Source organism: Ictalurus punctatus, chromosome 28 (genome assembly GCF_001660625.3).
Source record: "Ictalurus punctatus breed USDA103 chromosome 28, Coco_2.0, whole genome shotgun sequence".
NCBI lineage: Eukaryota > Metazoa > Chordata > Actinopteri > Siluriformes > Ictaluridae > Ictalurus > Ictalurus punctatus.
Window position 1 is genome coordinate 4,799,878 of NC_030443.2, and position 21,313 is coordinate 4,821,190.

At 39.9% G+C, this 21,313-nt stretch overlaps 2 protein-coding genes across 4 annotated transcripts; one reads left to right on the forward strand and one right to left on the reverse strand.

The window, feature by feature from the left end:
* Positions 1-150: 150 nt before the first annotated feature.
* On the reverse strand, positions 151-6,532 carry rad51d (RAD51 paralog D). 3 transcript variants are annotated; one of them, XM_017460042.3, is made up of 12 exons: positions 6,437-6,532; positions 6,111-6,221; positions 5,966-6,027; positions 4,323-4,441; positions 3,391-3,472; positions 2,615-2,749; positions 2,280-2,375; positions 2,115-2,202; positions 1,970-2,040; positions 1,685-1,846; positions 827-944; positions 151-706 (listed from the first exon to the last, which is right to left on the reverse strand). In XM_017460042.3, the coding sequence occupies exons 2-11, from the start codon at positions 6,190-6,192 to the stop codon at positions 846-848; spliced, it is 996 nt and encodes a 331-aa protein (XP_017315531.1). In that variant the 5' UTR covers positions 6,193-6,221; positions 6,437-6,532; the 3' UTR covers positions 151-706; positions 827-845. The 3 variants fall into 3 exon arrangements, with proteins under 3 accessions (XP_017315531.1, XP_017315530.1, XP_053532920.1); XM_017460041.3 differs by lacking the exon at positions 151-706 and having other exon boundaries at positions 786-944; XM_053676945.1 differs by lacking the exons at positions 151-706; positions 6,437-6,532 and adding an exon at positions 6,329-6,420 and having other exon boundaries at positions 786-944.
* A 2,563-nt stretch (positions 6,533-9,095) lies between these two features.
* tmem248 (transmembrane protein 248) lies at positions 9,096-20,123 on the forward strand. The gene is made up of 7 exons (XM_017460043.2): positions 9,096-9,374; positions 11,513-11,671; positions 13,266-13,551; positions 14,362-14,512; positions 16,111-16,294; positions 16,529-16,672; positions 17,367-20,123. The coding sequence occupies exons 1-7, from the start codon at positions 9,372-9,374 to the stop codon at positions 17,385-17,387; spliced, it is 948 nt and encodes a 315-aa protein (XP_017315532.1). The 5' UTR covers positions 9,096-9,371; the 3' UTR covers positions 17,388-20,123.
* The last annotated feature ends 1,190 nt before the right edge of the window (positions 20,124-21,313 follow it).

Consider the following 21,313-nt stretch of genomic DNA (forward strand, 5'->3'; position numbering starts at 1 on the left):
ACGATTTGAGGTTCTGTTTTTAAAAAAAAAAAGAGGGAGAACCAGTTTTTTGGCAAAGTGTACAGTATTACACGAGTCAAATTATAAACACACCAACATAAAGCAATAAAAGTCTGGGACTGTCCTAAATATTAATGCAAAACAAAAAGGTGCAGATTAAAGTGAACATTTTTTTAATGCTTATTTACAACAAAACCATATTTCATGCTTTTTAAAAAAAAAAAAAAAAACACTGACAGTGTTTCATTAACATTTCTCACCACTAAAATAAACACTGCTTATTTATCATTGTGTTTGTTTGGTATTTAAAAAACAAACAACTATGTCCCAACTAGCTACATATAACTGCAAAGACTCGTACATTTACAGATTCCTTCTTTGTGGTGTATTTAATGAATGATGTTAAACCACAGCAGTGATTTATTTTCTACTACAGCAAGGTTTATATTAACGCGGTCCTATGAGAATATATATATAAAAATAATAGTTACAAGGATAGGGTTGCGAACAAGTAAATTGCTGTGGTACAAGAGGAATAAAACATTTCAAGGCGTGCTATAAGTCAACTTCAGGGTGGTCGTTGATCGATTTATTTTCTTTTTCCTTCCTGTTTTTATTCCTCACTTAAACTGATTCGGAACAAAAGTTGATGTTCATAAGATGCTCCGATTCTGTAGTACTCTCTGTAGAAAACTGGAATTTCCTACTGAAAGCATGCAGATATATATATATATATATATATATATATATATATATATATATATATATATATATATATATATATATTTTCATTCCATGTCGTGACTTTTCGAAATATGTTGGGTACCTAAAAGGTTAGCAGCTTCTTATGAATCAGTGTCCAATTTCCTCTTCCCAGCAAAGCCAGGCCACGACTCTCCCTGAGACTGTGGGCTCAAATCAAACTCCTCCATCATGTAGCAAGGCTTTTTTAAAGAAAAAAAAAAAAAGACGTTAACAAACATCTACAGAATACAAGAGGATTGTTTACTCGACAACTTCATTTCACTAACAAACGTCTAGTCCAACGTTTTCTTATATGCAACAGTCAGCTCCAGAATTCTTGGCACCCTTGGTAAATTTAGATGGGTGAAAGAGTTAGGAATAAAATGGTTAACTAGCTTAATCTCACACTGAAAATGAGAGAAATCTGATCGTTTAAGTGAAGTAAATTTATTCAAAGAAATATATATATTTTTAACAAAACCATCTGTCGCAATAATTGGCACTCGTAGAAATTACCTCCAATGTTTATTTTTAAAGCAAGGGTGCCAATAATTCTGGAGCCGACTGAAACATCATCCGTAGGAAATTTTTTAATTTTTATTTATTTTAAACAATGCTCTGTTTTTCTTCTTTATTTTCAATAATTAATGTCAAAAAAAGACTTTTTTTTTTTTTTTTAAAAATTGTAGCCAACCAGTTCCCAGCTGCTAAAGTCTTTCCTATCATCACTTATAGAGTATGTTGAATCCCCCCTGAAAATTACATACGTGGTTTACATACTAAAGCATTTTTGTTCTTGCTTAAATGCACCGCATGAACGGTTTTGATTCTTCTACTCGTCACTATACAGAGAATTTCAGTTTCTCGTATCAAAACCCTTTACGTCCAACATATAAGTATTCTCCCGTTTCCTTCTAAATGAGTTGAACAGAAAACTGACCTGTCGAGAGGATTTAAGAAGAGCGGCAGTGCGTAAGTTGGAGGAAGCTCCAGGCCGCTCCACTCGCTGCAGGAGGATTCGTGTGCGTGGAACGTGACTCCATGACTGCCCCAGTCCTGCCTTCACCTGATTGTTCCCATCTCGCGTCACGTGATTGGTCACCTGACACATTCATATCCAAAACCGTTAACCATTCACACTATAATAGGCGATTGAAGGAATTCTTTCTCCAAGGGAAGCCACCGAAGAGTCTCACCTAGACATCATCAAGAACGAATTACTCACCAGAACAGCTACGTTAAAATCTTTGGCGATCACCTTCAGCTCTGTAGCTACCTGCATCATCAAGGACATGCCTACAGAAAGTGACAATTCATTCAACTTGATGAGGTTGAGAAATATTTTGATACAAACAAAAAAAAATGTCCACCTTCATTCTGTTTTCCTCCAAGCATATGGGAGAGCACGGCAGACACGGAATCCACGATCACGGCTTTGACTGAACCACCAACGTCTCCCTAAGAGAATCAAACTCTCTGATCAAACTAGAGCATATTTGCCTTTTATTTAAAATCAGTTTTAAAAATTAGTTTACCTTCTGGAGACCGCTGGCTCTTAGACTTTGAAGGCAGGACAATAAGGCGAAGACGTCAAACACTCTGAGCACGCTGATCCTCTGAAGAGCATTCATCTAGGCACATGTATATACGCAGCAGTTATGATAGGAATAAAGCTCTTGGGAGACTTGTTACAGGAAAATAATAAGCGAAAATTTGAGACATTTAAAAAAATAAAAATAAAAATGTCCCTGTCTAAGTTGTTACTATACGAACTATAAATGTATGATGATAATCAGTCAACACTTTCTGACCAATCAGATTCGAGAACGCTGTGGTGCTGCGGGAATCGTCTCCGATGTGGGAGTCCTACCTGCTCTGCTGTATTGACGGTTTTCTGCTGGAGCATCTGAAGCAGCCGGGCAGCGCTTAGTCCTCCGTTTGTGTCGATGTACATGACCTTCTGCTTGAGCTCATGTGCAACGTTGACAGCTACACTGAAGCATGTCTGAGGGTTAAGACGAGATAGGGGGGAAAAAATCCAATAAAATGAGACAATGTGCTTTAATGACGAATTATCTTAACACTATAAATTGGGGGTACTCCGGTTTCCTCCCCCGGCCGAAAGGCACGCATTGTGGGCTGATTGGCATTTCCAAATTGTCCGTAGCGTGTGAATGTATGTGCGATTGTGCCCTGTGATGGACTAGAACCCTGTCCAGGGTGTCCCCTGCCTTGTGCTCCGAGTTCCCTGAGATAGGCTCCAGGCTGCCCCACGAGCATGTGAAGGATAAGTGGTATGGAAAATGGATGGAAATCAGGGATGCCAAATATACGGGCCCGATAATCCGGCCCATTGCACATGCGCTAAGAATTTGATGCTGTAACCATGTTTCTTTCCAAAAAAAAAAAGGAACTAATTTAGGTGTTCTACAAAAAGGGAGGTGAATACTTATGCACACACAATGTTTATTTTATTTGCACCTGCTGCTGATGGTGTTTTTTTTGGTCCAATGTGTATGTTTGGATGTGTAATGTGATTGGATTTAGCTAAAAATGAACCACACAGGGATGAAATTGATCTGCACTTTCAAACTTTACTCTACTGCATATTATGCCATTTTGGTGGGTTTGAATGGGAAAGCTCACCTGTGTTTTACCCGTTCCTGGTCCTCCACAAAGTTCAGTGATCTCCCCTGTGTACAGACCCGAGTCAAGCAGGTTATCCATACTACGCAGTTGGAGAGGAGGAAAGACAGACTTCAGTCGTAAAACCACCATAACAAGGTTGTACACAGGTACACAATTTACACACAAGTATACAGTACTGTCTCTGAGGTACCAGCATTACTAGCAAGAACAGGGACGAAATCTGTGTTAATGGCCATGGCTTTGGTGTGATGATCAGATGTTGACCAAAAATGGCCTTTACATACATCTTTTATCACTTACTAGCAAATATACTGTATCTCTCCATGCCCCCCACCACCAGATTTTCACCAAGCAACATTAAGGAAAAACATTAGGCAAACTGTGACCACTATTTTTTATTTATTTATTTTTTAAGTAATGTATGCATTTTTTTTTTACTGACAAACCAGACCACAGTCCCATGGCCCCACATTTTCTATTGGCACACACGAACAAGTTATATATATATATATATATATATATATACATATATACATACACACACACACAAGTGAACACTCCTGAAAATTTGCCTCATTCCCGTTCTGTGCCCTTTCCCCTTCGGTCAATCGGTTTTTCCGCCAGGCAAATTTTATTCACGTTTGGGCTGAACGCTGCTTTAGAGGCAGAAAAGTACAGTTTACATATGTCACCATGGTAAGGGGTCAAACATCATAACTGCTTTTGTTAAATCACAGATAGAAACAAAGTTTATGCATTTTCCAAAAACGCAGCCATTCACAAGAGTTCGTACAAATGTCTGATTGTCTAGGAGTCCTGGAGCATCGATATCTTTTGCCAGTTCCCCGCTGCACGTTACTGTGTTACTCGTTCAGTTCTGTTCACACACTTCTCTGTACTGAGACATAGGAGCATGGAAATGCAGTCACCTGGCGATTCCTGTGGAGAGAATAGACGTGGAGCTCAGCAGCTCGTCATACAGGTCGGCTCCTGAGACTGGAAACGCCGCGTGCTGAGCCAGAAGCACACGCCGAACTGCCACCAAGGCCTGGAAAGAACAGACACATTTCAAAGTGCAATTATCTTGCACTGCCTGTAGCTCAAGACCACTTATCTGGTTAGAGCCAAGTTTGGAGTGATGCCTCAACATTATATCAATATTGAGAGCATTTATGTCACAAAACACTTGTCTGAGATATCATGGTTATTGTGATATATGAACATTTAATAACTCTGATTGAAAGCTGTTATAGTTTTGTGGTATTTGTAAAATGTTTACAGACTGACAAAGTTTTTGTCTATTGACTAGTTGGCTGGTTTTGGGTTGAGTTTAATTCCGGGTTTGCCATGACACCAAGATGTTTTGTGTTTGGGATGGGTTTAAGCCTAGTTTTGTACAGACTTTTTTTGTGACCCAGTTCGCTGGTTCTGGGTTGGGTTTCAGTCTGGTTTTGTACATCTACATTTTACATTTATATGGCATTTGGCAGATGCCCTTATCCAGAGTGACTTACATTTTCAGATAAGATATTACTTTATTAACCCCCAGATGGAGAAATTATATAATTAGCTCTTCTTTTTTTTCCTCATTTATACAACTGAGCAATTGAGGGTTAAGAGCCTTGCTCAAGGGCCCAACAGTGGTAGCTTGACAGTGCTGGGGCTTGAACACCTGATCTTCTGAGCAGTAGCCCAGAGCCTTTCACCACTGAGCCACCACTGCCCCATACTGTGGGGACATCAAGCTTTATTTTATTGACCAGTGCGCTGGTTTTGGGTTGCATTTCATTCTGGGTTTGTCAGGGTTTTGAGTTGGGATTTTGTAGACCATGTGCTCTTAATGTTTTGCAGTATTTGTAAAACTTTGACAGACTGCCAGAGCATCCAGCCAATCAAATGTACTCTCTTTTCCATAGCATTATATTAGCCAGTGAAAATAGATTTTAGCATAACATGACCGTTCTCCAATCAAACAACTGATGTGGAGGGTGTCACTAGGGTTATTTTTCCCATCTGTTTTGTAACAAATCCCAACTCCTGTGCTATCTTTTGGCTAATCTTTTTAAACTTTAAACATTTACATATTACAGGTAATACCTACAGATTATAAGCTCTTGGCTCTTAACGTAGTTCTTGGCACATACAACTTTTGTTGTTTTAAATCCATTTCCCTTTCAGTGTTAATTTATCCCTGCAGATATTACCTAAAGTGTCATTGAAGTCAGGGATATTTTGTTGTTTTGTTTGTGGAAATGCAACACTGTTGTTTTGCTGATAGTTTCTTAATATGTTGTGTCACAGAAAGTCGAAGGTGCCCTTTGATGGACTGATATCCCAACCCGGAGGTTTCTCTGACCAGGATAACACGGATACTGATGGACGGATGGATGAATGAATGAACGACATGTTCTGAGGTAACATCAGTTGACTAAATTCAGAAAATGAGAGAACTAACCACAATTGTGTTCAAATTCAGGACTCGTTTGACTTAACATCTTAGAAAGATGGACAAATTGGACCAAGTGTTATTAAGTGCAGACGATATTAAATAAGTGTACAGCTCACTACAAACCTTATAGGACACTGAGCATTTCTGGGCCAGTTGTTCTGGGTCAGACAAAACAAGGTCCTCGACTGAAAGACAAATATGGTTAGTTATATCAAGGCTAAATTTACATTTAATGGGAAAATAATTCTGTTTGTCAGGCAGGCAGAACCTGTTCTAACATCTTCTTCACGTAGAGCTTTGACGAGATCTTCACTCAGCCCTGGACACAGACCTTCCCTCAGAAGCACCATGACACTTCCGGTGGAAGTAATTCAGTAATCTGGAATATATAATAATATCCGTTTATTTACCTAGCTAATTATACACAACTAGCAACAAAATAAAACCTGCTAGCTAGCTGTAGATATTAACATGACTACAACAAACCGAGCAAACAAATCTGCTGCTCATTAATAATAACATTCCACATGTAGGCTGTTGTATTTATTGTAACAGTTTCTGGAAGAAAACAAAATTCCGTTTGATAAAACTCACTCATATTGAAATCTTTGCACATCTCGCCTTATCAATGCGAAGACTAGTAGATTGACAGAGCACCGAGCCAATCAAATGTACTCTTTTGTTTTCGTAGCTGTATATTAGCCAATGAAAATAGATATTCCCATGACGCTAGAATTCTCTGGCTAATAGACAACGGACTGAGGTTGTTTTTCCCACCCATATTGCGATAAACCCGCCTACAATGAACTGGTTGGCTAACAGCTCTCACTCACAGCAGCGCCGTTTTCACGTTGTTCGCGTAAAAGCACTAGCCAATCAGCTCTCAGAAGGCGGGATTTGTCGGAAAACGATTGGGCTGAAATGCCAAGGGTATAAGGGGAGGGACAGCAAATCAGTGTTGCCAGGTTCAGAATTTTCAAACTCACAAGTATACAACTTTATGCTTATTGCTATACAGTATGTTTACATTATATATATATATATATATATATATATATATATATATATATATATATATATATATATATATATAACTGTAAACACATTTATAGACAATATTATTACTGTATTAAGTGGATGAATGTATTATTTCTCAATCTAAGTACAGAAATTCTTTATTTGTGACAATGTATAGTAGAATAGTATAATAATATGAAACCACAAGGCTGCTGTGTTTAAAAAAAATTATTAGGTTAATTTTAAATACACCTATGCTGGAATAACAGCATTGGTTGAACTTATAAGGTTGTAAATGGCATACTTTGCTACAGTGGTCCATTGTGTATTTGTGCCACCTCATAGTTCCAGGGTCCCCAGTTTGATTCTGAGCTCATGTTCCTATCTCAGTTTTTCATGTTCTCCTCTGTCTGTTAAGGGTTCTCTGGTTTCATTCTACTGGTTTCCAGGATGAATTAACACCTTATACCCTGTTTTCCCTGGAATCCACTGTCACCCTGACCAAGATAAAACTGTAACAGAAGACAAATGAATGGATAATTTTGGGTGAAATAATCTTGAGGTGGACTGCCTCTTCTAGAGGTTGGATCTTTGGGCTGGTTTAATTCGCTGTTTTCTGGGCTGATTTTGGCAGGATTTAGTAAAGGTTGGAGTGGATTCAGGCTGGTTGTACTGGCCATGGGGGTTCTTGGGCTGGTTTTTTTGACCATTGGGCTACAGCCAATGGAATGGTTTTAGTGCTGGTTTTACTGACTCTTGGTCTGATTTTGGGCTGAATGATTGGTTTTAGGCCTGGGTTTATACAGACATCTAGCTCTTTTTTATTGACCACTTGTCCGGTTCTGGGTGAGATTTATGTCTGGGTTTGTAGGGACATCCAGTTTTTTATTGACCAGCAGGTTGGTCAATAAAAAAGGACACCTTTTTTATTTTTGGTGTGAGGGTAATTGCATTCAAAACAGTGTTACCATGAATGCAAACTTTAATACACTGAAAACGACACACTATTAGCATCACATAAATGAACACCTTATGCCCATAAAAATATGCACAGAAAAATGGGCAGTGATAGCTCAACAGTTAAGGTTCTGGATTACTGATCAGAAGGACAGGGGTTCAAACCCTAGCAGTGCCAAGGCACTGTTGGGCCCCCAAGCAGGGCCCTAAACCTACTCTGCTCCAGGAGTGCCATATCATGGCTGACCCTAACAAGCTGGGATATGTGAAGAAAATAATATCACTGTAATGTATATGTGATAAGTAAAAGCTTCTTCTAAATATATATAAATAAATAATCACTCTGCCCACATTTTAAATTTTTTCATACATTCTTTTGAATGGCTATGGAATAAAATAAAATATTAGATGCCATGAGTGTACTTGAAATTAAACATTAAATTAAAAATTACCTTACATGGCCATTGGCATTGTTTCTACTCAGGACATCTATCATTTGCTGCTATTGTCCAGCAACTCTTTGGCACTGTACAAAACAGCGCTTCACTTTTGCACATTTGCTGAGAGTAGGCTAATGGTTGAGAGGCAGGAATTTGGCCAATAGTTGCTGCAAGAATTGGACCAATTTGTGTGCAAGAAGGCAGGAATTACAGAGAGGGGTTAAGGCAATGCAAATATGATGCATTATTAGACCATAAGCACATCATAATGAAATCCTTGACATTTTCTCAAATTTAGAAATCCCAGCCGGACACTTTTGTAGGGTCCGAAAAAGAGGACATGTGGACACCCTCAAATAGGTTTTCCAGGGGACCAAGCTTTTTTGTTTTGGGTTGGTTTTAGGTCTGTGTTTTGCATGGACATCAAGCTTTTTATTTTGCCCAATTGGCTGGTTTTGGATTGGGTTTAAATCTCGTTTGTCAGGACATCAAGGTGGAATTGGTTGAATTGGTTGAATTGGTTTTAAGTCTGGGTTTTGAAAAGATATGAAGCTGTTTTTATTGACCAGCTATCTGGTTTTGGGATGGGTTTGTAGGGACACTTTTCTGTTTTGAAGTCAGGTCCGGGTTTGTAGGGACACTTTTCTGTGTTGACTTCAGGTCTGAGTTTGTAGGGACTCTTTTCTGTGGTGACTTTAGGTCTGGGTTTGTCAGGACACTTTTCTGTGTTGACTTCAGATACAGGTTTGTAGGGACACTTTTCTGTGTTGACTTCAGGTCTGGGTTTGTAGAGACACTTTTCTGTATTGATGTCAGGTCTGGGTTTGGGCTGGGTTTTTGTCAGACTTGGCAACCTTGCAGCGTCGAGCTCTCTGTCGTAGTTCGAGGGCTAGGCTAGCTGTCTGGAGTGTTCCAGATGTTTATTGTATATTAGAAGGGAGTTTGCCTCGAGCTTTTTACATCTCAAGGGAAATCTCAATGATGGGAAAGAGCGCGAGCCGCTCATGTACCTGTCCTGCAGCGCGCGTGCTTACTTCTTCGTCTGAAGCAAAGCTGAAGCTAGCCTGTTAGCCTGCGCGCGACCTATCTTCAGCTGTACAAACACTGACCCCAAAATGGTGAGTTGACGCTTCCAAGCAGACCTGGTCAGATAGAAACCTAAACACTTTGTTAAATGTACAGCCCCCCCCCCCCCCCCAATTTCCTACTATACTACAGCTGTCTAACGTTAACCTTTGTTTTCTATCCGCCGGTATTATTTAAAGCTAGGTAACATTAATCCAGACAAGTCGTAATGTTAAGTTAGCAAGCCGCTAATTTAACACAAAAGCAGTTTATTTTGGATGTAGTGAACATTTTCACAACACTGAGGTATGTTGAAAGCATGTAGGTTATCTATTAAAAACACAGTGGGGAGTAAACACTAGTGTAAGTGACTAGCTGCGTAGCTGCTTGTCATCCTGTGTTCCTGTGTGTTGATGCAGCTGGACGACACTCAGAGCACTTTCTAGCTGGATTGCTCAATATTTCTTGGCTTAAACATCAATAAACCCTTCAACAAATTATAACCAAGTCAGCATCATTATAATTTACTTATTTATTAAATAAAAAATGTTTTGTTTTTGATTATATATGTGGCTCAGTTTGCTTGATTCTAGCTAACTTTTGATATAGTATAATATATGAGAGAGAGATAGTCTTGTTTTAATTTTATAGTTCATCACTTGGTTAATTTTAAAATGGCTAATTTTTTTTGACGACTCATCCTGTACTAGTCTTTTGTCCATCCAATCAAATGCTGTGGGCGGATCTTGAGCGGCAAAACATGGTTTGTTGGTGAGTTTTTGGCTGTGCATTTTCCCAGACACTCTTCGCTTTTACGACCGTCTCTTAGTTGAGGGGAAAAGTGGTTGGAGTTTACTCATTTGAAAGAGGTGCGAGTTTGGTTGAACCTGTGAGAGTTGGCGGTTATGTGACGAGAGATTCTTTTCAGAGGAGTGTTTAACCAACTTTGAGTTCTTCAACGCTGGATTGTCTTGCTACCTCAGATGTTTCTGAGCTCAAACATGTATGGCATAACTCCAAAAAACACTCAACATCCCGTCATCTTGGATATCGTCTTCAGGATAAAGTCAACAGCCATGGGTGAAGGCGTCGTCGTGAAGTCCTCCACAGACAACTGTACGCTGTTGTCTGTATTTACCTTTGTTCGCCAAGTTCCTGTCAAGTTTGTTTAGATTCCCTGGGGGTGTGGCATATCTCGAAATCTATTGTCGGAGTAAAACAATCCAGCACTTCGACGCACCGTCACTCTTCATTACAAAATACATCAACGTATGGAATTCGTGGCTCTTGCACCAGTTTCATGGAGACTTTCACCAGAAATTCAATCTACTCAATTGACAACCTAGCCTGAATGTAGTCCCATCAGTTCAGTGTCTGTTGTTGTTGGATCTGGAGCTGAGTGGAAATTTAGAGTAGCCAGTCCACCCACCGGTGAAGAGAATTTTGGAGGGAACCAGAGAACCTGAAGGAAAACCACATGGAGACATGCAGAACATGCCAAGACAGCAGCTCGAGTTTACCCAGATTTTCATATGCTTGCTCTAAACAACATCCTTAAGCTTCTTTAAAATTATTTTAAATGATCAGTTTTGTTTTGATTTTGTTTACCAACTTCCCAAAGATTATGAATCCATGAGAGATACTTAATATGTAATGACTGTGCTAAGCAGAATTTTTCCACTACATCATAATAATATGCTAGCAGGATATGTGCATCATGCATTTTATGACTGACAGCTCCATGAGTGATTTTGCTTTCCGTGAGGCTGAGCCAAGAACGATGACTGAATTACATGTGTAGAAAGTCTAGAGAGGGTAAAGCATTGGAAACCTGCTATTTTTGGCATGATTAATATTTTAAAACTACTGGAGTAACATTCCAGGAGTGTTTTGCCTATGCAAAGTAAACTGCATTAGGCTAGCATCCACTTGGTTTTGTTTTTTTTTTTATTTTTTTTGATAGGAATTGGTAGGAAGATTGAATTCAATTGGTAGTAAGATTGAATTCTACAGAATCCTCACTTTGCATAGGGCCACATCACACCAGGTCATCGTTGGTTATTTTCCAATGAGTGCAACCCTGCTTGTTTTATTCCTTACATAATTATGTGTGAAGCAATGATCATATAACGGTTTGTTGTGGCATGCTGCCTAAATGTTCAGTTCTAGACTGGCCTTTTTCTGTATGCAGGTGTTCTTGCTAAACCCTCTGGAGAACCTGAAGACCTACATAAGCAACCGTCCACCGCTGGTCATATTTATGGTCAGTGTAAGCGCCGTGGCCATTACGTTCCTCACGGTCGGATATTTCTTCAAGATCAAGGAAATTAAATCGCCTGAAATGACAGAGGTACGGGGTGCTTGCTTTTTTGTTTTTTGTTTTTAAATGCACTCTTGCAATTTGGGTAAAAAAAAAAAAACCTGAGGCCCAGTTTTCAACTCTCACAGATATGGACTATGAACACAAGCATATCCAATTGCTTTTAATCTCTGTGCATTTTTACAGTACAGACGGTATAAAATACAAGTTATCTTCCCGGTTAATAATGACTTGGCAGATAAGTGGATGTTGGTTTACATCATATAGTAGTCTAATCAGTAAGCCAGCTGATAAGAGTTATCATTCAGTACACTTCCAACCCACACTATATAACTCGCCTATAATCAACAACGGTGAAAACATTAATTACAAAACCATTTTCAAAATGATTACAGTATTTTTCAGTTTCGAAGAATGCACGTCTACTCGAGCCTGTCTTGTTGGGTAGCGTGAAAAGGAAACGCAGAACATCATTGTGTTGACAAGACTCGTCATAACTCAAAACACTGTGCACGTGACAGTGTTTACTGGATTTTTAACCACAATTGAGTGGTTACGGTCCAACTATTGCACCAACGAGTATCATGATCATACAGTGACTTTTTAAAAGCTTTAAGTGTTAATAATAATAAAATATATTTTCATGCGGTGATCCGCGGGGTCCAAGCACCCTTCGCGGATCTTACAATCGCCAGTTCTTGCCAAGTTACATGGAACACAAAAGAGACCATAGAGCTACAGGGTGTCCCAAAAGTCTCCATACACACCACGTCGGTTCAGCCTTCGTCAGTGGATGTTCGTGGACGTTCGTGGATGTCCACTTCTCGGACACTTCCAGTCTCTTTGAATTTGTTAATAAGTTTGGCAGCTGTGTAGTGTGCGCTTCCCACGTATCCCTTAAAAGTCCCTCGCAACAGGTTCCCGATCCAGCCGTGAGAATGATTTCAGTGAGTTTTTCTTTTGTCAAAGGCATTCTTAAAGGCTATCTGAAAAAAAACATACAGAGACTGTAAAAGTATTTTATTTATTTTTTTAATTGGAAGACATTTTGCAAAAAAGTTTTAAGTTCCCCTATGTATTGAGACTTTTGGGACACCCTGTAGATCAAATGGAGAAAAGAAAAATCTAACTGTGTAACAACTTACATTTTTTTCTGCATGATTAGTTTTAGGGCAGAAAAAGAATAATACCAAGGAGTAGAAAATAGGGTTCTAGTGCTTGGGCCCTAAACAGAAAAACAACTGGGTTCCAGCACTTTGTATTAATCCCCATAATTGGGACAGTTAGTCATTTCAAATGGGAAAAACTGTGGACAGACTAAATATACAAGTGTGGAAGGGACTTTCTGAGGTCTAAGATTGAGCAGTATTTGGCTAGCGATTTGTACACTGCACAACATTCTTTCACAACAGTACTTCCTGTCCTGTCAGATTATGTCGGTAGTTTAAACATGGGGAAAGTCCTCTGAAATGGAACTTTAAAAGTCTTTCTTCTACCATATGGACATGAGTGGGTGAAATGCTGCCCAAAATTCCCTTTTACCTTTTAAATGGGGAAATGGGGATATCATTAACGGTTGAATGTTTCAGTACATCAACGAACCAATGATCTGCACACTCTTTAGGACTGGAACACCTTTCTGCTACGTTTTAACGAGCTGGACTTCTGCATCTCGGAGAACGAGACACTCAAGCATGGCCTGAACGAGTCGACGACACCGGAGAGCACGGTGACGAGTAGCCAGTCACGCACCAGCACTCAAGCGCCATTGCTGCTGGAGGACCCAGGTCCTATTAACATCTCCGTCACCATTACTCTCACCCTGGATCCTCTGAAGCCGTTCGGCGGTTACTCGCGCAACATCACCCACCTGTACTCCACCGTGATGGGCCATCAGGTTGGCCTGGCTGGTAAGTGTGTGGTAAAGCTTTTAAGGCTGTGTGTACTGTGTTTTTTCCCTGTTGTTTTTTTATTCCCTATTTTAATAAGAAATTCTGTTCTTGAAGCGTAGAATGAAACCGATAATATGCCACGGCTGTTGTTTTTCTCTCAGGTCGTGTTGTTATACTAGAGAATGGAAATATACAGAGACATTTACATTCCTTTTACAAGACGCTATAAAGACAAATTTGGCTCCAATCCCAGCCCGTATGTTGGCTTCTTCTTAAGCGGTCAGAAGGAAAACAAGAAATTGTTTGCGCCTAATGCTGCATATTATTAAACAAAGAAAAAAAGTGTTTGAGCTAGGTGGTTATTGATTTATTGATTTTTTTTTTTCTTTCGTCCTAGGTACTATTAATAATGTGTTACTCAGGTGACATCGCAAACTGAAGAATGGTTTTATTGTTTAAGCAGTGTGGTCTTGTTAATGAGTGATAACAGACCTGTGTGTGTCTGTGTGTGTGTTTGTCTGTCTCTGTGTGTGTGTGTGTGTGTGTCTGTGTGTGTGTTTGTCTGTCTCTCTGTGTGTGTGTGTCTGTCTGTCTGTGTATACGTGTGTGTGACTGTGTGTCTGTCTGTGTGACTGTGTGTGTGGGGAACAGAATAGCGTTCTTACTGGAAGCGTTAAATTCGGACTGAATCATTTCTGCATGTTATTTTTTGTTCTTCAGCCAAATGCAGAGCCGCTAAAGCAACAGTGTGGGATGTGTTCTGCCTTTATGGAACTTTTGATTATGTCTACGTGCATGTATTTGTGTGTGTGTGTGTTGTGGTTGTAGGCAGGGAAGCTCACGAAGAGATGAACATTACTTTCACCCTGCCTGCATCCTGGAACTCGGACGACTGCGTCCTGCACGGACGTTGCGAGCAGGTGGTCTTTAGCACCTGCATGACCGTTACTGCCGTCAGTAACGTCTTCCCCGTCACAGTGTAAGTTCCGAACTTGTATTTATCCTGTGAATCGGCATTGTTGCCTTCAAATATTGACACAGTTTTACACCGTTGATTCAGTGATATCTTGTCAGTCGGGTGTACGTTGAACAGCCGAGGCTCTACCCATGTTGTCTGTCAATATCCAGGTCTAAATTAAACAAAAAGGAGATACTAGTGTTTGTGATGGTAAGGTTGGTCCTTTTAACACAATAGTGCTAAATACTACTGAACATACATAAACAGGTTTTTTTGTGTGTGTTGTTTTTTCACATGTAACAAATGTCAGATGTTTATTTAGCATTTATAGATGGAGTCTCCAGTGTCTGAACTTTGTAACAGCCAGAGGTTTCAAAATAAATAATTAAATAAACAAATAACATTTAAGTTTTCAGACAAAACAAAAAGACCTTGCTATTTTGCAATATCTCTGTAATAAGCTGCATTTGTCCTGTCTTATTATAACAGGAACTAACTTGTGCCGAGGATGCTCCATAAGGTTAAATGCAACCATAAACCATTAAGGAAAAATAAAATCATGTGCTTTTCCTATCAGTATGCCCTTTTGACAATCACGCACAACCACAGTTTCATTTTCATTGAACAAAATGATTTAGACCGTCAAGATTAATGGTCGAAAAGCATTTTGTATATGTGCTGAAGGTATTTTGACCCATTCTTCTGTACCACACCTTTTAAAGGTGTGGTACAGGAGTATAACTGCAGTGATCACCACAACACGGTGACGATAGCACACAGACAAACATGGTGTCTGTGTTTATACACCCACCCCCATCCATCCATCCATCCATCTTCTATAGCGCGTATGCTTGTCAGGGTCACGGGGAACCTGGAGCCTATCCCAGGGCGCCCACAAGGTGGGGTACACCCTGGACAGGCTGCCAATCCATCGCAGGGCACAATCACATATACTACGGACACTTTAGACACGCCAATCAGCCTACCATGCATGTCTGTGGACTGGGGGAGGAAACTGGAGTACCCGGAGGGAACCCCCGCAGCACGGGGAGAACATGCAAACTCTGCACATACAGGGTCACATTGGGAATCAAACCCCCAACCCTGGAGGTGTGAGGCGAACGTGCTAACCACTAAGCCACCATGCGCCCACCCACCACCATGCTTCACAGTTTTTGATAAGGATTTAACGCTGCAAGTTAGTTAGTGTTGTTGTGTTCTTTGTACCACACACTGTTCTTGTAGCTCTCTGGAATGTCCAGGTTTCATTTTGTTGAAACTGATAGCAGTGTTATTTTCGGGAAGAGCAGAGATTTCCTCCACGATAAGCTCTCATGAACACAAGAGATGCCTGCAGGTTGTTAGCTGTCACTAACAATCGTGCGATACTGGTTTATAGGTTCATTATAAGTTTTTTTTCACATTCCAGTAATCATTCAAGTATACAACGCTTAGGGCTTAGGTCAGTTAAGTGTAGGTTGAAAGTAGCTAGATCCTCAAAAACATTAAGCTAAACCTGAAGAGTGTATAAACCGATACCACTGTGCAGCTGCGAAAAGGATTTGATGTTGGAATTTAGTGTTTTCAAGTTTCCAACCAAACATCGTTTTGTCCTCCAGGCAACCGCCTCACTGTGTTCCGGAGACGTACAGCAACGCAACATCCTGGTACAAGATCTTCACCACAGCGCGGGACTCGGACACCAAGTACACACAGGACTACAACCCTTTTTGGTGTTACAAAGGCGCCGTCGGGAAGGTGTACCACACTCTGAACCCTAAACTCACAGTCATCGTGCCAGAAGTGAGTCTCGATTTTCTCTTCCCGTCCTGTGGATATGTCTTGGTGCTAGTTCAATTATTGTTTATGCACTTTCCAGAGAAAGCAATTGCATAACCATGTAATAGGATTCCAGCAAAGTACTTTAATGGCATGAGGTTACAATGGACTTTAGCCAATTTGTGTGACTAACTTAACTGGCTTGAGTTTCTTCTCAAGTGTTCTTGAGCTGTAAGACTCCTCTTTCTGCCTTTCTAGGACGATCGCTCTCTCATCAACCTGCACCTAATGCACACCAGTTACTTTCTGTTTGTGATGGTGATTACAATGTTCTGCTATGCAGTCATTAAAGGTAGACCTGGCAAAGTAAGACAGAACAACCCGGATTTCTGTCCAGAAAAGGTTTGATATGTCCTTTTCTTAAATTTGTAATAAAATTTAAACAAACAAACAAAAAAAAGACCTCATATAGAACATCACTTATATACCTGTCTGTGTAGTTTATTTGTTGAATTCAGCTGTTCAGTCTGTGTGTATGAATGATGTTGAATTTGTTTGGTCAGAAGGTGTTCATTATGTAAAACAGCCACTCTGACAGATGCAAATGCCCCAGAACCACACAAATTGCTCTGCCCTTGCCTGATCCGCATTAACTGGCTAGCCCGGGAAGACCACGCTCGGCAGTATCACTGTGCTAAATTTTAACGGGTGAATAAACAATTTATATGGCTTGCTAAGCTCACAGCTGAGGTGTATGGTAGGGACTGAATTCGGGCGGTAGCCGAACTGGCCCTTTTTTCGACGTGCATTCATGTTTGGGTTTTCAAAAAAGAAAAATGCACTGAGTGTATTGCACCAAGTGAACCTGTGGCTTCGCTGAACTACACTTCATCTATCAGTTACTCTAGTGCGACACCATTTTATACACGCTTTTGAGTATTTTGATGGAATAAACCTCTTTAAAGCGTTTAAACAGTAAAATCCGCTTCGTGAAAGGCCCTGACCGTCGTGCATGATTTTCGTGTAACAGCACACCCCTTGATTTGTAGAATGTTGATATTTTACAATTTTTACATGCTTACGCTGTGTTTTTCAGGTAGCTTTGTCAGAGGGATAAGAACGATCCTAGGTGAATATATGGACTGAACTCGTTCAGCGTCAGACTGGAATGAACCATATCGGAAGTGGAGGAGGGGCTGGGAATGGAAAAAAAAACAAACAAACAACTTGTCGCCTATTGAACCCAGGAGGAAGGTGACGACAAACTGTGATGCGAATCTCTGCAATGTTGGGTCACTCCAACCAAAGACTTTCAAGTGCCTGTATCTACTGTGTAAATGCTTGTAGGACCCTTATATTCAGTACGGAAGCACTTTGCCTAAACTACCCCCTTCCCCCTGTGCCACAAAATATGTGAAGAAAAGAGACAGAACTTATGTGTATTATCATTCAAACATCACGCCTGATTATTTTTTTTCCCAGCACCTTTTTTTGTCGGTCGCACACAGAATATCCCACTCTCTTATTCCTAATGATAATTATCCATAGCGTTACTGACTGTGTTTTCTTTTTTCAAGCTTGTTTGGTGGCATGATCAGATTTCAGATAGACTAGTGTCTAGAGAATGGCCTGGAAAGCCAGTAGACCGCGAGGCGATGATTTCTAAACTAGATTTATTATTTTTTACACTGATTTTTGCCTTTTTTTGTTGTACATTTAAAGCGTGTATGTGTGCAACCTAGATGCCAGTAGGTGCAAGGGTCATTCAATAAAAGGAAAAAACAAAACAAAAAAAGATTCCAAGGCCTGAAAGACAGAACACATTTCTTCTTTAGGATTTGGCTGGACGATGCTCCTTTCAACACTGACGTGGAAAGAGCCGTCGTTGATGGATTCTCAGATTCATTAGGACTGATTCATCTCACCTCAGATTTTCACGGTGGTTCACGTACAGGTAGACTAAATGAATGTACAGCATTCATGGAAATCACACGTACAATTACACTTATTTAAAATGTGATGTAAAAAAAAAAAAAAAAAAAAACGACGTAGTTGTATCATATGTAATCTATTACCTCAAACATTATTGCTTCATTTTATCTGGACATGAAATAGCTTACATTTTTATGATTCAGAAATTCTTTCCTGTTGTGCGTTACATATCACACATTTGTGTTTAAACCTTTTTGCCTGTTGCCTAATTCCACATAGGAAATGCGATATCATTCTGTAACACATCATCGTCCATGTTTGTGTTTTCACATCCGACAGTGCAATTATTCAATTAATCACCCGTGTAGAAAATGTCAACGATTAACATCAATTAGAAAGAGGAAGATTCACATGTATGGCGGTTTCCACAGCTTTTGCTTCTGCCTCGCTGCTTCATTTTTCTTTTCACCTGCTCTCACAGTAGATCGTCTTAACGTCCGTTTAATTTTGCTTACGAGTCAGGATTAATGCCCGACCTTTTTTGCTTTTACCAGATGTTTACTCATCTTTAGAAAGCGCCGGGGCGGAGGCCTGTAAGTGCAAAACACATTAACCAAAGCTAAAACACAACCACAAATCAGCAGCATATCAACATTGATTGGCTACAGATTGGCTCATCGGCCCGAGAGGCCCGGAAAACGGTAATCGGAAAATACGAGTCTAAATGAATCTACTGATGGTTTTTTTTCCGAGTTTAATTTTATCAAGGGCATTCATCTAGGGTTTTTATTTATGCTGTTAACGTTGCATGGCATTAATATGTGTACGCTGAAGACTCGCCTAAAGGAAGCAGCGTTTTTCAGAAGAACGTATTCTTCCCTAGAACAGCTTAAGTAATGTCACGTTTTAATTATTTTTTGGAGTTTTTTTCCCTTAATAGTAATAGTCACACTCATACCCTGTGCCCAATCAGCAACAAGCATATGAAGAACCATTTTGAGTTGACGTGTTTCTGATTTTGCCTTCATCTAACAAAAGCACCCTTTTTCATTTGGTCTCGTCTTTATCACTGGCCGTTCACAAACACGTGCTGTTGAACCACTAACGTGCCTTTGCATTAATCATCCATGGAAACAGCACGCCCCACTTCAAACACCAGAACTAAACATAACAATATTTCGATAAATTAGTTTCATAAACAAATAACAGGTCAAATAAACGTGTTTTCAGATTCTGACATACTTTAGTTTTGCTTAGTTGTTGGGTTTTTTTGTTGTTGTTGTTGTTGTTGATTTGGTTTTTCATTAGAAAACCAAACGCCAGTTTAGTTAAGATTAATTCCGCTATATAAAAAGGATATGTGTCAGAAAAGCAATACTTCATATCTAAGGTGTTTCTTTTTTCTTTTTAATGTATTGTTTAATATAAACAAATTGCTCAGTTTTATGATGATAGAAACGTGAGTTTTTAATTCAAATCATTTTTAATGCGACTCCAAAAAAAAAAAAGGTAGGTAAGTTTAGAAAAGTTGTTTAAAAAAAGGAAAAAGCGTGGAGGGTAAAGTTATAAAGGTTCTGTTGGATATTTTCTTGGTGCAGTGGAAATGTGTAATGGGTTTTCTGAACGCTCCCTGTTTTTTTTGTTTGTTTTTTTTGGATCATATTGATCTGTCCCCTTGTTTACCTTTGAGTGAGATGTATTCATTACACAATTCCCAAGTTTGAATTCTATCTTTATGCCCTTAACATAGGTTGCTCTTCACAAGTGCGTGATGCCATTGCAATCCTTTCACGTCTTAATGCATGATTGTAAATGTCCTAACTGCTGACCAGTCCCTTAGAATACAATCCCATTGTTTCTGTGCTGTTTGTAAATGACTGTAGGCACACGCTTCGCTGAATAAAAATCAACCTAGAAAAATGAGCGCCATCACGTGTCATGATTATGGTTCGGTTGGGTCCTTCCTATATATCATAAAAAGCACAGACCATGTCAGAAGCCGATTTTTTTGCTATTACAGTTATGGAAAGAAAATGACTTTTCTGTTATGTAAGATCAAAGCAAGTCGCACAATGAAATGTCCATTAGAGGAACGACGAGAACGAAAAGAACGCTAGATTTGCCTTGAAGCCGAGGTTTTCTGTGGCCGTAGCGGTGCATTGGAGATGGCGCGTGCACTTCATAGCCATCGGGGTGGAACTAATTAGGTTTTTGGTCAATAAGGAAATCAGTGGCTGCTTGTGTCGGCCTACCTGAAGAAGAGCTCTTGAGCTTTTCGTGGATTTTCTGACTTTGATTGTACACTCACCATCCACTTTATTAGGAACACCTGCGCATTCATGCAGCAGTTTAATCAGCCAATCATATGGCAGCAGAGCAATGCAAAAAAACAAACAAACATGCAGATACAGGTCAAGAGCTTTAGGTAATGTTCACATCAAACATCAGGATGAAAGGAAAAACATGATCTCTGTGACTCTGATCGTGGCGTGGATGTTGGTGCCAGACGGGCTGGTTCGAGTATTTCAGGAACCGCTGATCTGGTATTTTCTCACACAACATTCTCTATAGTTTGTACAGAATCGTGTGAAAAGTGAAGAGCAGTGTGTAAGTGGGTTGAAATAGCTTCCAGATTCATTCGAGCTGCCAGGATGGATATAATTACTCTTTACAACCGTGGTGAGCAGAAAAGCATCTCAACATGCACAAAACTGATTGGTTACAACAGCAGAAAACCACAACAGGTTCCACTCCTGTCAGCCAAGAACAGGAATGTGAGGTTAGCATGGGCACAGACTCATTGAAAATGGACAGTTGAAGATTAGAAGAAGAAGAAAAAATATTCGCCTGTCCAGTTTGGGTGAACCTGTGCCCATGATAGCATTCGAATTCTTGTTCACTCTGACAGGAGACGAACCTGTGTTGTAGCCCATCCACCTCAAGCTTCGATGTTTTGTGTATTCTACGATGCTTTTCTGCTCACCACAGTTGAAAAGAGTGTTTATTTGAGTTACAATAGACTTCCTGTCAGCTCAGACCAGTCTGGTCATTCTCCTCTGATCTCTCACATCAACGGGGTGTTTCAGCCTTCAGACCATCCATGCACATGAT